Raw genomic sequence first — 14709 nt, forward strand, 5'->3', positions numbered from 1 at the left:
GAGAGCCGGGAGCTGATAGACTGGGATTGGACCGAAGAGACGGAGAAAGCCGGGAGCTGATTGGCTGCCAGTTGACCGCAGCAGAAGCAGCAGGAAGAGCCGCGGCTGTAATAAACAAACGCAGTGGAAACGGCTGGTAGCTCCAGGTCCTAGTCCCAAACCCCGCAGGTATTCACCAATAGAAAGCTTCAGCGCAGACTTATCAAGACCCCGTCCAGACTCCCGGCACTACCGGGTCTCAGCCTTAACCAGACCCCCGGGTCTTCACCGGGACCTGCTCGACCGGGGAGACGCTCACCGCACCGGGAATTTAAAAGGGATTAAAAGGTCTCTTCAGCCGTCGTCCATCTCCGAGTGAGAACCAATAACAGGTCCACTAACCTTAACGTGAACAGGTCTATCGACATTAATATTAACGGGTATATTGACCTTAATGAGAATGTCCAGAAACAGGTGAACAGTGACATGTTTCTGAATCTAAACAGGTGAACATAAGCAGGTGAACATGACGGACCTGAGGCGGCGAGGTGGAGGCGGTGACACTGACAACAGCGACAACATCAGCGACAAGGTAACCCCGGGTTACTGGAGCTCACCTGTGGGTATACTAGCTGGTAACAATTAACGTGTGGAACATACATTCAACTTGTGTAGCTGCTTATGTATAAGAACATAGCATTATCTTCCACCTAGGATCCAACAACAATGCTCATTCCACACGTCTGCATACATTAAGACTAAACTGATTTAAAAATAAAACTGTCACAATGAATTGCTCTTTTAAGAGCAGGTAGGGGTTAATGCATACAGACACAGGTCATTAAGGAACAGGTATGGGTTAAACAGTACAGAGACTTGTTATTAGGTACTGGTAGGGATTAGACAGTATGCTCTAATCCAGTTCATTAAGGAGCAGGTCCGGGTAGACAGTACAGAGACAGGTCATTAAGGAGCAGGTAGGGGTTGGACAGTACAGTAATTAATGACCAGGTAGGGGTTAGACAGTACACAGACGGGTCATTAGGGAGCAGGTAGGGGTTAGACAGTACAAAGATGGGTTATTTGGGAGCAGGTAGGGGTTAGACAGTACAAAGATGGGTTATTTGGGAGCAGGTAAGGGTTAGACAGTGAATACTAAGCCATGTAAGGTGAAGCGAGAGGTGTGGTTGTAATTGTTTGAGTAGTCCAGGTTGCAGTGTGAATAATAGTCTATTATAATGGTGCAACTACTAATGGTGATAAAAACCTTGTTATTAATGATGGTACTAAACAACACTGCACGAGGGGAATGCCATAATTTGGCATTATATTGTCAAATATATTTGCACAATCAGTTTATTTTCCGATATCATCTGGAGCTTTTTGTCTTTGGTTGATACCACAGAATGAAATCAGTATACCACCTAATGCAAACACAATCATTTCCCTAATGCAAATGTAGTACTTGTTGTTAAAGAGGAAAGAGACTACTTTGATTCATGAGGCTAGTAAGCTCTGACTGCTTCTATAATGCATGTAGATAGTTAGCTCTGGCTGCTACCGATAGGCATTTTTCTAGTAAGCTCTGGCTACTACTATGATGCATGCATTTAGTAAGCTGTGGCTGCTACTATGATGCATGTAGCTCATTAGTTCTGGCTGCCTTTATGCTGCATGTAGCAATTTAGCTCTGTCTGCTACTATGACTAATGTATCTAGTTAGCTCTGACTGCTTCTATGATGCATTTAGCTAGTTAGCTTATTAATGCTACTATGTTGCATGTTGTTAATTAGCTGTGAAGGTTACTATGAAGCTTGTTAGCTCTGGCTGCTACTATGAAGCCTTAACTAGCTCCACGTCCAACAGCCAATGGTTAACCGAGCTGCCTTTTAAAAATCAAAGTGCGGGTAGTAGCAGCTTGTAGCTCAGTCATTAAGCTAAAGAGCAACCTTTGGACAGTCTGGACTCACTTGTGTGTATTCTCGAGCCAAGATTTGTCTGCTGTGTTTAGATGAGGACTCTTTTACCTCATTAAAACATGATAAGGACTCTTAACTAACCCACCTGTGTACACCAGTAGACACAGACAAAGCTGACCCTCTCGCAACCCCAGTTATAGTAGCATAGGTATGGTAGAGTGTTGGTATTCTATAGTGTAGTGTTTCTGTCAAGTCACGACCCAAAAATAAATACAGTATTTCTTTACCAATATTGCAGTAATCAACAATGCCTTCATGTGCTGTTAAAAACACTGAGTGTACAAAACCTACAACAATTGGGGCTATATTCAGTGAAATAAGCCATTAAAACATTGATTCATTTTGAAACATGAGTTAATTCATGGGTTTCTTTCTAAAGCATATGTGTTTGGCATGTGTTCTGCGACCCACTCAAAATACCCTCATACATACATACATGCATACATTCATACATACATACATACATACATACATACATACATACATACATACATACATAGACATCATTCAGAGTGATCCTGTCCCCAGAGGAATGTGGTTTTAACGTGACTCAATCCTTATCGTTGACATTGTTGTCTTGGCAACGTTAACTGTTGGAAAGAGTGTTGTGTGTGTATGTGATTACTGCTCAGTTCAGGCACCAATGTTACACCGGAGAATTGCGATCACCTGCTACATTGCAAATACGGAATGCCGTGGCGAGCGGTGACTACTCATGCAGAGCATGCGGATGAGACCTCCGCAGAAAAAGTTATTTATTATTTATTAAAGTTTTATTAAAGTTAGTTATCGCCAATAACCGCACCTCCTGACTTTAAAAAAAATATCAGAAGTAGACCGTTGAGTAATATGTTTAATCCGACCCTGGCAGATGCTATACTATAGTTGTGGTAGTGTTTTTATAGTGTATAGGCCTATGTGTAAAGTGTTGGTATGGTATAATGAGTGTATAGTGTTGGTATATGGCTTGTACATCAAAATCCATCATGGGACTGTTTGTTGTTGATACTCCACTTAGGCCATTTTCTGATGCCTCGGAAGAGCAGTAGTATTGTTACATCCTGGTTATCAAACTTTTTATACTGCATACCACCTCAGAAAATATTTGTCTCCCCAAATATCACCATTATGACTGATGTTATAAAATATAACAAAATAAAGTAGCGTAGGCCAGCAGCCCTATTCAGCTGCGCAAAGCTCACGCAGGAGGGTCATTCTTAAAAATAATATTTTTTGTTAACTGTTATCAGCTGTAAAAAGTGGTAGCACTAGAACACACACGTAGTGTGTATGTGTATTGTGACAGTCTGTACTGTCTCCTGTGAGCGGCGTTTGGGCCTCAGTCAACTGGCTAGTTGTGCTAGTCTAGCAGGTTTCCTCCCAGGATAATGGCATGCCTCTATGCTTGACTTGAATCTGCCCCATGACAAATTAAACGTATCTGCCTCAAGCACTTTACAGCAGTACAAGGGTGTGACAATGTTAATAACGCCATGATTGGACCAGATTGTATGAAACAGATCCATGATTACACACGTACACTGTGTGTGTTGTGTGTGTGTGTGTGTGTGTGTGTGTGTGTGTGTGTGTGTGTGTGTGTGTGTGTGTGTGTGTGTGTGTGTGTGTGTGTGTGTGTGTTAGGAGGCTGATGGAGAGGACCGGCTGGCCTGTCCAGGGGAGGCGGAGTCTAAGGATGCAACCCCTGATGTGCCCCCCTCCTCAGAGAACACCCCACACTGTCTCAACAAGGCCCTGGAGGGCCTACCGCCCAGGTACACTCACTCACGCCACACACACACACACACCTTCAGACCTTAGATATTAATCTAAAACCTTTAGATATTAATCTTGAGTCATATTTATTTATCTCAGTTAACTCCAGTTATAGTAGTAACTTGAGTTTGTAATTGGTAAGAGTTGATTAGAGATATTAGTTAGTGGATCCTTGTTACATTGGGAGTATTGTTTTTTTTGTACCCAGGTACATTGAATCTTCTTCTTCCAACCATGTCCTGGTGTTTAGGTAGCATGGCACCTAATTACAAAGCTCTAGGGTAGTTGGGCTGGACCAAACGCCTTGTCTGTATGGTATGCAAATGAGAGCCATGGTGGTACGGGGGTCTAGTAAAGTTGAGATTTAAAGGCTTAAGGGGTGGAGCCACCGTAACACAGACAGACAGCCCTACCTTCCTCATGGGAAAAGGGAGGAAGATGGCACCCTGTCACATTGGTTGATGCTTATAATTAATAGATTTTTGTACATTTCAGTACCTAAACTGAAACTTGAATTTGAGATTCAGTAGGATGTATTGGAACTTAACTTCTAGCTTTCTCTTTCTCAGATGGAAGAATTACTGGATCCGAGGAGTTCTTTCTCTGGCCATGATTTCTGGTTTCTTCCTCATCATCTACCTTGGTCCCATCACCCTCATCCTAGTGGTCGGTATATTCTACATTACCTCATTATTACCTTAATGATTTCCTTCATTGCCTCCCGTATTGTCTTTCCATTGGCATCCTCATTATTTTCCTTAGAACCATTAACTACCTAGTCCTATCACCCTCATCCTAGTGGTCCCTGTTATCAATTACCCTTTGCTTGTAATGTATAGTTTAAGTAATAGTCATTGTATGTGTTTTATTAGGGGTCCGAGCAGCAAAGCTGCTTGTTCCCCTATTGTTTCTGTAACGTATTTTTTTTGCCCTCAAATTCTGTAAAAGTCATACTGCAGCCTATACCGTAAGTCGAAAACTCTTTAAATTTTCAGTTATGGTTACCAATAACCCCCAATACCCATAAACCCAAATTTGTGGTACTGCACCCAAAGGTGGTGCTAATTGTAAAAAATCATGAATTAGGCTTATTTCTCCTCACCAGATTGACCTGAACTCAAAATTCTTTCAGAATATAAATCTCTAGAATCAGATGCATTTATAAAACCCATGTTTACTTTTCCCACAATTTCATATTAAAGCTAATCATAATAAAAAGATTCACAGGCTACAAAAATAATCAAAAATTCACCAAAATCGCCACAGAAAATCTTTAGACCAAGCCCCAAAAAATCATCAAACAGAATTCGTTTTTTTAGTTCCATTTGAGAAATATTGGCCAATAAAGTTGGAGCTGTTAGCCCATTTTTCTTATGACCATTTTGTTATTGTATAAAAAAAAACATACGACTATTATTAGGTGGATACCAATACCCCCCACTACCCATAAACCCAAATTGTGGTACTGCACCCATAGGTGGCGGTATTTAAAAATATTATGAACTAGCCTTATTTCTTCTTACCAGATTGACCTGGACTCAAAATTCTTTCATCATATTAATCTCTAAGATCAGATGCATCTTTTTCACCCTGGTCTTCTGCTCTAAAAATGTTTACTTTTCCCACAATTTCATAGAAATGCCAAACGTCCACAGTCTCATCCCATTTTGCCTATATGACCATTTTGTTATTGTATAACTACCATACGGCTATTATTAGGTGGTAACCATTAACAGTGCAAATTTTCAGATCTGTGCTCTTTTAAGAAAGCCCTTAATTCTCTTGTGAAATGTGTGCTTGGAGTTTTCTTGATGTTTTGTGCTTATCAAAAGACATTTTCACCATGTGAATGAGGCTGCATGCAGTTCAGGAATGTCAGCGGCTGAACAGGATAATGCCTTGTACTGGTGATCCTTAGGTTGAGAGTTCGAATCCTGATTAGATCATGCTGAACATGACATTCTGTCATTGCCACTCATGTAAGAAACACAACATTGAACAGCACCTGCAATTCATCAGGCAATCAACGTTCCCACTCATTCGTTTCCAAGAATCTGACTGCCAAGACACAGTATGGCATTAGGGGAACTTCTTCGTTAACCATTTTTCCTTCATAATTAACTCTGTCATATTTAGATTTCTTCCGTTAGTGTTCTTGACTACAAAGGTTTAATTTCCCCAGAATTTCAAAGATTTTTCAGGTATATGCTTTTAAGAAAGCCCTTAATTCACTTGAGAAATGTGTGCTTGGAGGTTTCTGGATGTTGAATGCTTATCAATAGACATTTTGACCATGTGAATGAGGCTGCAGCCTGGTTTATCAGTGGCTCAATGGGATAATGCCTTGTACAGGTGATCCTTAGGTTGAGAGTTCGAATCCCGATATATAGCATGCCGAACATGACATTCGGCCATTCAAGGGCGTAACTTTGGTTTGAGAAGTGGGGGGGACACAATAATCTGGGGGGTCTTGGGGCACTCCCCCAGAAAAAGAATTGTGATTTGAATACCATTCCCTGCATTTCTACATACATTTAGGGACTACGGTAACCGATACAAAATCCGGGAAATAATTAAGTTGGTCATCATGCTAAATTCTGCCAGAATAAATATGCATAATCAAAATGAATGAAACTTTTAATATAAAGAACATTTCTTTATTCATTCATCGTATGGACAGAGGTCAGTGAACAAAAGCTACTGATATAATCATCCTCCTCCTTCAAAGGTGATCTAACATTATCAGTCCCTGAACAGAGAGACACATTTGGCAGAGTATCTCAAAACAAAAACATCTAAAAGAAAAACAAATGTTAACAAAATACTGAATCAGCGACCATGAACTTGAAATAGAAAGACTAGAAAGACCACTTTTTAAAACTGTGGAAACCAAGAGAGGAATGTGTCTGTTGGTTTCCCTCACACTGCCACCTGGTCATTGAAACAGAAATACATTTCCTGTGTTCATGTTCCAAATATAAACGTATAAGAGAGAGGTATTTCCAACATTTTGAATACATTTTTCCAGGATTCATGGCTTTAATAACAAAAAGCTTCCTTTTTATTTAGAGAAACATTGGGGGAGAGACAGAGGCACACACACACACAGCATGCTGTTTTACAACCACAAATCAACCAACTCACTTGTCCTTTCTTTCTTTTCATCCCCTCTCCAAAGAAATACATTAAATTGAACTGCTGTTGGCGTTTTCATTTTTATTAAAAACCCTGCAAAGCCTCTTCATGCAGTGAGCAATTTTTCAAGTGTGCATGCATGGTGTAACACGTCCAAGACTCCGAGCCCACAGACGCCAAAATGTAGCCTACTATAGAACCGCGTAGGCAGGCTGTCCGCGTCGCTTCTCGTCCGTGGCAATTTTTTATTTTTTTATTTTTTTATATATCAGGGCCTTACAATCAGCAGCTCAAATCACTTTCTCAGCCAGAATCTGACAGCTGGCCAAACAGTAAATAACCTTTTTTTTTTTGTGATTTTTGCGGTTCAAAAAGTGGGGGGGACACAAACAGGATTTTGAAAAGAGGAGGGGACATGTCCCCACCGTCCCCAGTGGAAATTACGCCCATTGCTTTGCAGCTCACCTGAAAGCCGAGGCACAGTATTGCATTAAGTGGAACATCTTCATCAACTTCTTTCCTTCGTAATTACTTGTCATATTTATATATCTTCCATTAGTGTGTTCTTGACTTTTAATTTTGCTCGGACCCCGTTAATCACCGCTTGCGGTTATATTTTATTTTTTTATTTGTTCACCTTATCTATGTACTACTTCATGTTTTCACTGTCTATGTGTTCATTGCTTCATGTGTTCACCTCTCATGGTTTCATTCAGGTGATGACGGTGCAGATAAAGTGTTTCCAGGAGATCATCACCATCGGCTACCGGGTGTACCGGTCCTACGAGCTGCCCTGGTTCAGGACGCTCAGCTGGTGAGGCTAACACCGGCTAACACCGGCTAAAACCGGCTGTTCCTTAGGATACCAGAGATACCTGGCTAACACTGGATACTATGCTCCTTAGGATACCAGAGATACCTGGCTAACACTGGCTACCATGCTCCTTAGGATACCAGAGATACCTGGCTAACATGCTATATAGGAGACAAGAGACATCGGGCTAGCACTGGCTAACATACTATATAGGAGACTAGAGACAGCAGTCTAGCACTGGCTAACATACTATATAGGAGACTAGAGACAGCAGTCTAGCCCTGGCTAACATACTATATAGGAGACTAGAGACAGCAGTCTAGCCCTGGCTAACATACTATATAGGAGACTAGAGACAGCAGTCTAGCCCTGGCTAACATACTATATAGGAGACTAGAGACAGCAGTCTAGCCCTGGCTAACATACTATATAGGAGACTAGAGACAGCAGTCTAGCACTGGCTAATATACTATATAGGAGACTAGATACAGCAGTCTAGCACTGGCTAACATACTATGTAGGAGACTAGAGACAGCAGTCTAGCCCTGGCTAACATACTTTATAGGAGACTAGATACAGCAGTCTAGCCCTGGCTAACATACTATATAGGAGACTAGAGACAGCAGTCTAGCCCTGGCTAACATACTATATAGGAGACTAGAGACACCTGGCTGACACTTGCTTACATGTTGTTCTTTATGACCGACTAGGTGTGTGTGTGTGTGTGTGTGTGTGTGTGTGTGTGTCAACTTATCTTATTAGCCCATACCCGTCAACAGTGACTGGAAATTGCCCCCCTCCCCAGCACACCCTGAGCGAAGACCATTGCCAAGCATACTAACCTTTAGTCTTTACTAAATCAAACCCTGATAAACATGTGAATGAAGAGCTTGTTAACTCCACACTAACCTTTATAAACCGTACCAACCTTCAGCTGCAAACCTACATGCTAATGCTAACCTTTAGTTTTGACTAAACTTAGTTCAAACCTTTTTAACTCAACCTACCAAGCTATATAATCCTATTCTTAACCTTCAGCCGTAACTGAAGAAAGAAATCTGTATAAACCTCGTCCTCACCCTCCGCTCATAGTGAAGAGCTAATATATTAAACCTTGTCCTCACCTTAATTGAAGAGCTGACGATATAATCCTAGTCCTCCCCTTAAGTGAAGGGCTGATCTATATAAACCTATTCCTCACCCTAAGTTTAGAGCTGATCCGTATAAACCTAGTCCTCCCCTTAAGTTAAGAGCTGATTTATGTAAACCTAGTCCTCACCTAGATCCTTAAGTGAAGAGCTGATCTATGTAAACCTAGACCTCACCTTAGGACTCAATGAAGGGCTGATCTATGTAAACCTAGACCTCACCTTAGGACTCAATGAAGGGCTGATCTATGTAAACCTAGACCTCACCTTCAGGACTCAATGAAGGGCTGATCTATGTAAACCTAGATCTCGCCTTCAGGACTAGCTGAAGGGCTGAACTATATAACCCTAACCTATGTGTTCTCTCCCAGGTACTTCCTTGTGTGTGTGAACTACTTCTTCTACGGTGAGACGCTGGCGGACTACTTCGGGGCCCTGGTGCAGAGGGAGGAGCCACTGCAGTTCCTGGCCCGCTACCACCGCTTCATCTCATTCGCTCTCTACCTGGCAGGTGAGAGGAGCTCACAGAGTCCGCAGTCAGTCTCCCCCAAGGCCCTGTGTCGTATGAGATACAGTTTGTAGAAGCGTCTGCAGATTTTAAAACATAGATTGTAAGCAGAAAAGCCTTGCCGCTTTGGAACATTGGATGCGGGATGTCAGATATGAAAAAGAAGGACCGTTGGCATACGCTGTGACTTTAGTTTAGATCATTGTAATGTACTGACCGAAATGTGGGCTTTGTTTAAACAGTGTAAGCAGAGGAGATCAGTGGCACAGTAACCAATATGTTTACCTTTACAGCTCTTTATTTTCAGAATAACTCATTACAATTAACAATCCATGGTCTTTTGTAGAGCTAGTATTACAGTGTTTAAAGTATAAGTTGTCTATATGATGTTTTTCTGGATGCACTATTATTCTTAATCTAAACCACTGACTGCATGTTCTGATCTCTTCCACAGGTTTCTGCATGTTTGTGCTGAGTTTAGTGAAGAAACATTACCGCCTGCAGTTTTACATGGTCTGTATCCCAATAGTAACACAATAACACTACATTACCTGTTGTCTTACATGCAGTACATTTAGATGCATATGGGAATGCTAATTGTTACATGTTACCGCCGTAACCCATTGTTAAAATGTTGAAAATGTAAACTGTAAACACAGAAGCCTGGTGATTGTAATACCAGTTTACCCTTAGAAAAACCCGGTGACGACACCAAGTTAACTAGATCTTTATCCCATGTTAGCAAAACGTTGGATATTCATTACCTCACACGTTAACACGAGCAAATACATAAACAAGAGCATGTTTGATGTTTACATAAATAGCCATACAACAGCGCACCTTTTAACAAACTTTTGGATTGAGTAGGAGACATCATTCAGGTTGGACGACACAGACGACTAATAATAAGTCATAAGCTGTTCACCCCGTCCATCCTGGTGGGTCCGGCAGTGTTCACTGACTGGCTGCCCTAACAACAATGCTAAAGCAGGGCTAGAAAGAGGTGCTGGGCGTTAGACACCCCCCGGCCCAGGGGGACGTGTTCATCGATTGGGCCTTCCACCCTTCGCTTTAGATTGGTATATTACACATCTGCCGGGAACAAACAGTCATAGACAATAACGGAGGGACACTGGCCAGGGGCGTATAGTCTTTCATTCAACCATCACTGCATTTATCAATGTGTCATATACCAGGTCACACATCAGCACAACAACATACATTAAGCCCCATCACTGAAGTGGAGAAATGTAAGGGTCATGGGTTGGATAGTCCACCTCACTAACAGTTTTCTCACTTCCTAGCTTGTGCCGTGTGGCATAGTTACCATAGTGGCACTGTATACAAATGTTTTAATGAGTATGTTAATCCCTCCACTGAATAACTATCATAACCTGGTCACCCTGTATATCTAGGTTTCTGCATGTTTCCATGCAGAGGGAAGCAACGGCAAGCAGCCAATTGCGTACAGAGTCAGTTGAACTAGGCCTGTTGATCCAATCTCTTGTGCTGAAGAAAGTGACAGCAGCCTCCCCACGATAGCCTGGCTATTGCCAGACCAAGCTCAATTGCAGATTGAGCTTGGTCCGGCAATAGCCAGGCTATCATGGTGTATGATTATGAGGTTGTTGATGTTTGTGTTTTCTTGTTTGTTTTCAGTTTGCCTGGACCCATGTGACCCTGTTGATCGTTGTCACTCAGTCCCACCTGGTCATTCAGAACCTCTTTGAAGGGATGATCTGGTAACTCTCTCCCGCACATGGCTCACCCACCTATCTCTACTACACTACTCCACACACAGAGTCCATGTTTTGCTGAATGTGTCTCTTTTCTAGGTTCATCGTTCCCATCTCCATCGTGATCTGCAACGACATCATGGCCTACCTGTTTGGCTTTTTCTTTGGAAGGACTCCACTGATAAAGGTCAGACGATATAACATGAGATATGGAGGACTTCAATGACCACTACTGTATACAGTACTAAGTGTGTGTGTGTGTGTGTGTGTGTTTGTGTTTCAGCTCTCCCCTAAGAAGACATGGGAGGGGTTCATCGGAGGTTTCTTCTCCACGGTGGTCTTCGGGTTCTTGGTGAGTTGAGTCCTGCAGTCCAGTTCTACATTAGGACGACTAGTACTATCACAGGGGCTTGGTCTGTACTACGTACAGTCAGTGAGGTGAGGCTAAGGTTGTTTGTGACTGGTTTGAACTAGTTTCTGACTGGTTATAGATGTGAGTGGTTAGCGATGATTAGTGGCTGTCAATGACTAATGACTATAACTGGTGTATAATGGCGCTCTTTGGATGTTGTGTGATTATAACAGGTCTCTTGGGGTGTTGTGTGACTAAACTGGTGTATAACAGGTCTCTTGTGGTGTTGTGTGACTAAACTGTTTATAACTGGTATATAACAGGTCTTTTGGGGTGTTGTGTGACTATAACTGGTATATAACGGCTCTCTTTGGGGGGTTGTGTTGCAGCTGGCCTTAGTGAATGACTATAACTGTTTATAACTAGTATATAACAGTATCTCTGGGGTTGTTGTGTTGCAGCTGGCCTACCTCCTGGCTCAGTTCCAGTACTTTGTGTGTCCGGTGGGCTACAACAGCGAGACATACCGCTTCACTGTGGAGTGTGAGCCCTCAGAGCTCTTCATCCTGCAGGAGTACACACTCCCGGCCGTGGTGCAGAACACACTTGGGAAGGTAGGGCTGGGTTATGTTATATGATGCTTCCTGTTTCATAACCTCCCCTGGAAGGAGGGATCTATATTGTGTGTTTCTACTCCAGGCTTCCTCCCTTTTGCCGTTTTCCTTATCCTTTTAGAGGGCTTAGAGCAGGGGTCGGCAACTAAGTTTGGCCACGTGCCAATTTTTTTTCCAGCCAGTAGGTGGCAGGCCAGAACATTATCAAAGGCTAGTTCAAGGAATTGATTAATGAAATTGCATCTGGAACTGCAACGCAGGCCCGTCAGCTGGCTTAGTCATATGCCTACCAAGCACTAGATTACTCTTAAAAGACGTACAAATAAACAAGTGTATGCCCTAATCACGTAAATGTCATGCCTGATCACGTTGGGTAGAGGTGTTGCTGCACTGTCTCCACAGAGACAACACAGCGATATCATCATGAGCAGTTCTAACTGGAGAGAAAGTGAAATCCGGGAGCTGCTGATCATGTTAGAGAAGGTCATGCAGTTGTATTAAACAAAGACGTTGAAAGATGGTGCGATCTACGAGAGAGACGCAGAGGAACTGTCATTACGAGCCTTTTGTCGGGATAAAAAACCCTAACCCGTCCCTAACCCAAAAGTGGTCAGCAAAATAAAGAATATGTTGGCGTTTTTGCACTTGTAAATAGTTATTCGCGTTTGTAGCCTACAGACGTGAGCTCATTCTTGCATGCGGGTCTCTTCACTCATTAGAAATTTAAAACATTCGGGAATATGCTAATTATTCTAAAGAGGTCTAGACTCTGTGCGCTGCCCCACCTTCTCCAGTGAACCAAGAAAGCCCGCGCCGGGACGAACGGGGGATTTTACCCCCTCGGTTTTACACAGGAAACTTGAGATAAGATGGTGAAATCGCTGGGCGTGCCAAGCCTCGACCGAACCGGCTTGGCAGTGTAGAAAGGCCTTATGCTGGAGAGAGGGCAGTAGTGCGCACCTAAAAAAGCAGCTGACCACTCTTAAACACTTCACACAACACACACACACCACGGCGGGTGCCGACTGACTGCGCACACACACAAACCTCAGTTCCTAGCCTACTCACCGTTAGAAGAGCTGTAGGCAAAGTAGCCTCATCAGAGACTCTACTTGCGTTAAACAGCAAAGTCTCAGAGCTTGGCGTCTTAAATCTTTTGTGGACTTTTGTCAACAGCTCCTGCCTTTCTCTACATGGAGTATCACACAAGAATACGTAACGTCGGGTCACCGTTGTTGTTGTATATAGGCCTATAAAGGGGGTTCCGTTTCATTTAATATTGCATAGTTTGCAATAACTCCCGCTCAGCCCCTCGAAGCTTACGCGTGACCGTGACGAGTGAGTCTCTAACCTTCCGGGAATAGTAGCAGGATTTGATCAAATTAAATTCAAAATCGGTTGTGAAAGAAAAAAAAGTTCACTGTATCCGGCCCTTTACATTAAGCTAACAGGAATAGATATTCGATATTCCAAAAAAAAATCATAATGATAATAAAAAAAAATCATATAAATTCAGAATAATCTTGCGGGCTAGATATTATGTCTGGCGGGCCAGTTGCCGGGGTCGCTAGTTGCCGACCCCTGGCTTAGGGTCTGTGACGCCCTCTCTAACTTTGAATTGTGCTGAATTTACATGATATAATGTTGTGTATTTGATGTCCCTTTCTTGTGTATGTCCTTAGGAGACGGTTCAGCTGTACCCCTTCCAGATCCACAGCATCTTCCTGTCTTCCTTTGGGTCGCTCATTGGACCATTTGGTGGATTTTTCGCCAGTGGTTTTAAAAGAGCCTTCAAAATAAAAGTATGCTCTCATTCTCACTGTCTTTCTCTCATTCTTGTTCTTTCTCTCCCTCATTCTCGTTCTCTCTCATTTATTTATTTCTAGTGTGTAAGCTGTACCTCTCTCCATATCTAGAGCTCCCACCTAATGTGTTGTGCAGGTGTTTAGATGGTGAGATGTTGCTCCTCTTTGCAGGACTTTGCCGACACCATCCCAGGTCATGGTGGGATCATGGACCGCTTTGACTGTCAGTACCTGATGGCCACCTTCACCCACGTCTACATCGGTAGCTTCATCAGGTACTACCATGGCTACAAACAACGCGTTAGGTAGAATTCTGCCTGTACCAATGGGCCCCTTAAGCTAGCAATGTACCACCACCACATTACCACCAGGATTTAGCCTGCAGGTTAGCTTAAATATATTACTGTCAGGGAGGATTACTACAGCTGTCAGTTGTGTTATATTCTAATATACATTACATGTTATTGCAGAGGTCCTAACCCCACCAAGGTGCTACAGCAGCTGTTAGGTCTGCAGCCTGCGCAGCAACTCAGCATCTTCAACACTTTGAGCTCCCACCTGAGAGAGAAGGGCATGCTGCCCCCTGCTGGACTGTAGTGTGTGTGTGTGTGTGTGTGTGTGTGTGTGTGTGTGTGTGTGTGTGTGTGTGTGTGTGTGTGTGTGTGTGTGTGTGTGTGTGTGTGTGTGTGTGTGTGTGACAAGCACATGCATGTGGGCAGCATGCTGGGCCACAACTTTTTATCAAACTACAGTGAACTATTATTACCCTTTTGAGCGCTGACCCGTGGGACTGACACGGTGAAACCAAATGTTGAGGTGCGACCCCAGACCCCCAGGAGGCAGACTGGACCCCCCCGCCCTCCAT

General features: G+C 42.9%; 1 protein-coding gene across 3 annotated transcripts; it reads left to right on the forward strand.

Moving 5' to 3' along the window:
- The first annotated feature begins 40 nt into the window (after positions 1 to 40).
- Positions 41 to 14531, forward strand: cds1 (CDP-diacylglycerol synthase (phosphatidate cytidylyltransferase) 1). Of its 3 annotated transcripts, none has more exons than XM_079742676.1 (14): positions 41 to 354; positions 486 to 571; positions 3601 to 3731; positions 4302 to 4398; positions 7584 to 7681; positions 9201 to 9340; positions 9792 to 9850; positions 10997 to 11079; positions 11173 to 11260; positions 11357 to 11425; positions 11887 to 12039; positions 13722 to 13841; positions 14016 to 14119; positions 14315 to 14531. In XM_079742676.1, the coding sequence occupies exons 2-14, from the start codon at positions 506 to 508 to the stop codon at positions 14439 to 14441; spliced, it is 1335 nt and encodes a 444-aa protein (XP_079598802.1). In that variant the 5' UTR covers positions 41 to 354; positions 486 to 505; the 3' UTR covers positions 14442 to 14531. The 3 variants fall into 3 exon arrangements, with proteins under 3 accessions (XP_079598802.1, XP_079598803.1, XP_079598801.1); XM_079742677.1 differs by having other exon boundaries at positions 41 to 327; XM_079742675.1 differs by having other exon boundaries at positions 42 to 371.
- The last annotated feature ends 178 nt before the right edge of the window (positions 14532 to 14709 follow it).

Source organism: Pollachius pollachius (genome assembly GCF_949987615.1).
Source record: "Pollachius pollachius genome assembly, chromosome: 1".
Classification (NCBI taxonomy): Eukaryota; Metazoa; Chordata; class Actinopteri; order Gadiformes; family Gadidae; genus Pollachius; species Pollachius pollachius.

Bases quoted from the DNA above. Each gene is read 5' to 3' on its own strand.
- cds1 (XM_079742676.1), top strand. From the start codon at position 506: ATGACGGACCTGAGGCGGCGAGGTGGAGGCGGTGACACTGACAACAGC. The intron at 9,341-9,791 runs GTGAGAGGAGCT...TCTCTTCCACAG, and splicing joins ATTCGCTCTCTACCTGGCAG to GTTTCTGCATGTTTGTGCTG. The intron at 14,120-14,314 runs GTACTACCATGG...ATGTTATTGCAG, and splicing joins TACATCGGTAGCTTCATCAG to AGGTCCTAACCCCACCAAGG.